The sequence below is a fragment of the Loa loa genome, assembly GCF_000183805.2.
Source record: "Loa loa unplaced genomic scaffold supercont3.217, whole genome shotgun sequence".
Lineage (NCBI taxonomy): Eukaryota > Metazoa > Nematoda > Chromadorea > Rhabditida > Onchocercidae > Loa > Loa loa.
Genome location: NW_018108397.1, coordinates 19,220 through 22,263, shown reverse-complemented (window position 1 = coordinate 22,263; position 3,044 = coordinate 19,220). Strand labels below are relative to the sequence as shown.

At 26.1% G+C, this 3,044-nt stretch overlaps 1 protein-coding gene across 1 annotated transcript; it reads left to right on the top strand.

The window, feature by feature from the left end:
* Positions 1 to 217: 217 nt before the first annotated feature.
* On the top strand, positions 218 to 2,957 carry LOAG_14081 (hypothetical protein; the record flags this gene model as incomplete). Its single annotated transcript, XM_003149583.1, has 5 exons — positions 218 to 245; positions 581 to 700; positions 2,283 to 2,375; positions 2,628 to 2,704; positions 2,850 to 2,957. 5 exons carry the CDS (start codon positions 218 to 220, stop codon positions 2,955 to 2,957), a joined length of 426 nt encoding a protein of 141 aa, XP_003149631.1.
* Between the last annotated feature and the right edge of the window lie 87 nt (positions 2,958 to 3,044).

The following is a 3,044-nucleotide window of genomic DNA, read 5'->3' as shown; positions in this document are numbered from 1 at the left end:
AATAATAGTAATAATAATAATAATAATAATAATAATAATAATAATAATAATAATAATAATAATAATAATAATGTTCATAAATAAAATAATGTCTTGGTAATTAAAATTTTCATAAATTTGACAGGTTAAACATATATTAGAATTAATTTTTTCAACCCCAACCATTTCCAGTTAATTGGAGCTAATTGCATGCTAATCTGTTTCAGATTATATCATTATGGATGTGACTATGGTAGTAGAAAATGGTATTAAAAAAAATTAGAAGTGATAACAGAAGAATATCGGCTTCATGTACATGTTACCAAAGAAATGGAAAGAAATCATGGTATGAGAAAACTGAAGGATTGATATAACTGATAATTTAATTGCTATCCCAACAGCATCTAATATTTCGTTATCCTAAATTTTTTAAAAATTTCAAAGCTTTTAAAGGCGAAAAGTTACTTTATGTGATTTCTATTTTATTAATGTGAATTATTTAACATGAACATGAAATAAATAACGGAAAAAAAATTAACAAAAAACCAAATTATTTTTTAAAAATTTCTTAGAGCAAATTAATGATAAGCGCAGTTTGCAGGCTCATTATCAGATGACATTGACAATGATACGATGAATGCAACGAATTGCCAATGCATTCGGAAGAATTGTGCATGCTGCATGATGTTAAACATTCCAAAAATTAGTCTCAATGGTTATGGTATGTATATATTTCAAAAGTTTTTTTCTTTTTTTGGCTAAGAAAAGTTTACTTTTTGTTTTCATTATAATCAAGAAAATAATGATATTTTATAATAAAAACGAAGTATTCCGTGAATTGGAAAACATTAGTAATAAGTAAGTTATTAAGGGAGGTAAAATGGGAAAGGCAAATAAATATGAGAGAATTATGAAGGCTAAATTTCTTTTTTACTTCATTTAATTAATAAATTTTGAAGGAAAAATTACTTAATATATTTTGAAATTAATATATTATCTTTAATTGCTATTTTTTTTTTCAATGTTTATTATTTCTTCTTAATTTCCTTCTTTTTTTTTTTTTTTTTTAGTACAGAAATAGCAGTAATGGATAATATTTGCAATATATTTTATTTCAATCTGTACGATTTGTATGCTTCATTGTGTTTATTATCATATGTGATAAAATGAAATATGTTTGCTCTATTATTGGTATAATTTGAATTCAAATGGAAACAGAATTTAATTTCTTTTTTCTTTCAATAGAAAAGTCACGAAAAAATTTTTTCCTTTCCAAACAAAAAAATTGAAAAGTTTATTGAAATTTTACAGAATTAAAAATTCAATTCGAATTCGAAAATTTTCGCAATAACATATTTTTCCAAAAAAATATTTAGAAAGAAGTGTTTCAAATATTTAAATTTGATGCAAAATTCAATCACTATTTTTCTCAAATTTTCTGATGTCATTATATTTTGGTTTGTGGATTCTAAGATTTGGTGATCAAACTAGGATAGGTCAATCTATCTAGTTTAATAAATTTGCATTAGTCTTGTAAAAAACGAGAATTCAAATCGAAGTTAAATGGAGTACCATTTCATAAAATATTTTACACCTTTGCCAATCAATATTATGTCGTAATATTTATGTTACAATGCAATATACTTATATTTGCTGACACTACACTGTAGCATGTCATACTGTGATACAATACAAAGAATTTCAGCGTTGTACTGTAACGTAGCAACGTAGTACAATATACCGGTATTTACGATATCATGATATTAATACGACATACCTCCGATCAAGGACTTACTGTAGTACATTATGTTACTGCATGAAACAGTATACTTCCACTCACTGACCACACCGTGTTATATTATGTCATATGTAATACTGCATTGCAGATACGGTACTTTGGGATGTACTTGCTGGCATTATATTACATTGCAATATACCTGCCTGACATTATGCTTTTATAAGTGTACTGTAACTAATCAATAATGACATGTTACAGTATAGCATACTGTAACACAATACAATACAACTATACTTACTGACATACTTTAGTGTAATATATAGCACACCTGTACTTGCTGACGCTACACTGTAATGCAGTACAGTACACATAACCTGCCGATGTCATGCTGTAATAAGGCGTACTGTAATATAACAGAGAAATAAAGCGTACCTATGCTTAGTGATGTAATGCAGTACATCTATAGTCGTACTGTAATACAGTGCAATATAATATAATGACATATTTGTATCCGTTGAAAAACTGTGTAGATAAGAGAATTTGAAATTAAATTGAAAATTTGCAGCATGCGTCAATATTACGTATATATCCGAAGATATCGGTCTCCGTTTATCCTTTTCTGTCAATGGATATGTTTATATCTCAAGAGAAATATCATGTTAGTTCTAATCCGTTTCTTTTTGCTATATTTTTCATTTGTCACATAATTCGAAAGCAGAAGTGATATTTTCCAAAAAAAAAGAAAATGTACTGTTACATTTGAAAAACGTAACAATATCCATGTAGAGATGAGAATAATGTGAGAAAATATATTTGGATTTTATTTTCAACAATAAAAATTTTCGAATTTCAAATTCCACTTATGAATTGAATTTGCTTGAATGGAATTTTCTTCTTTTTTATTTTACAGTGCGTAATCCGCCGCCGTATTGCTTGTCATTGCCATTTTTGAAAGAATATGCTGCCATTTGTATACATTTACGTGATGTAAGTAAAATATAAATTTTTACATTTCCTCAATTTTAATCCTTATTTTCGTGACAATTTTTAGGTAATATTTTTAAATTTCATCAAAACTGTCTAAAAATAGAAACAATTCAAAATTTAATAGAAATTATGATCTTATTTTTAGTTAAAATTTCGAAAAACAAATATTGATGGTTGTTTGGAATTAGACGCTGAACTGTATCACGTCCACGTAGCAACGGTACATCTAGGATGTTTCTCTATACCGATCTAAAATCGCAGAATGAATGTAATTATAATGAATATATATATATATATATATATATATATATATATATATATATATATATATATATATATA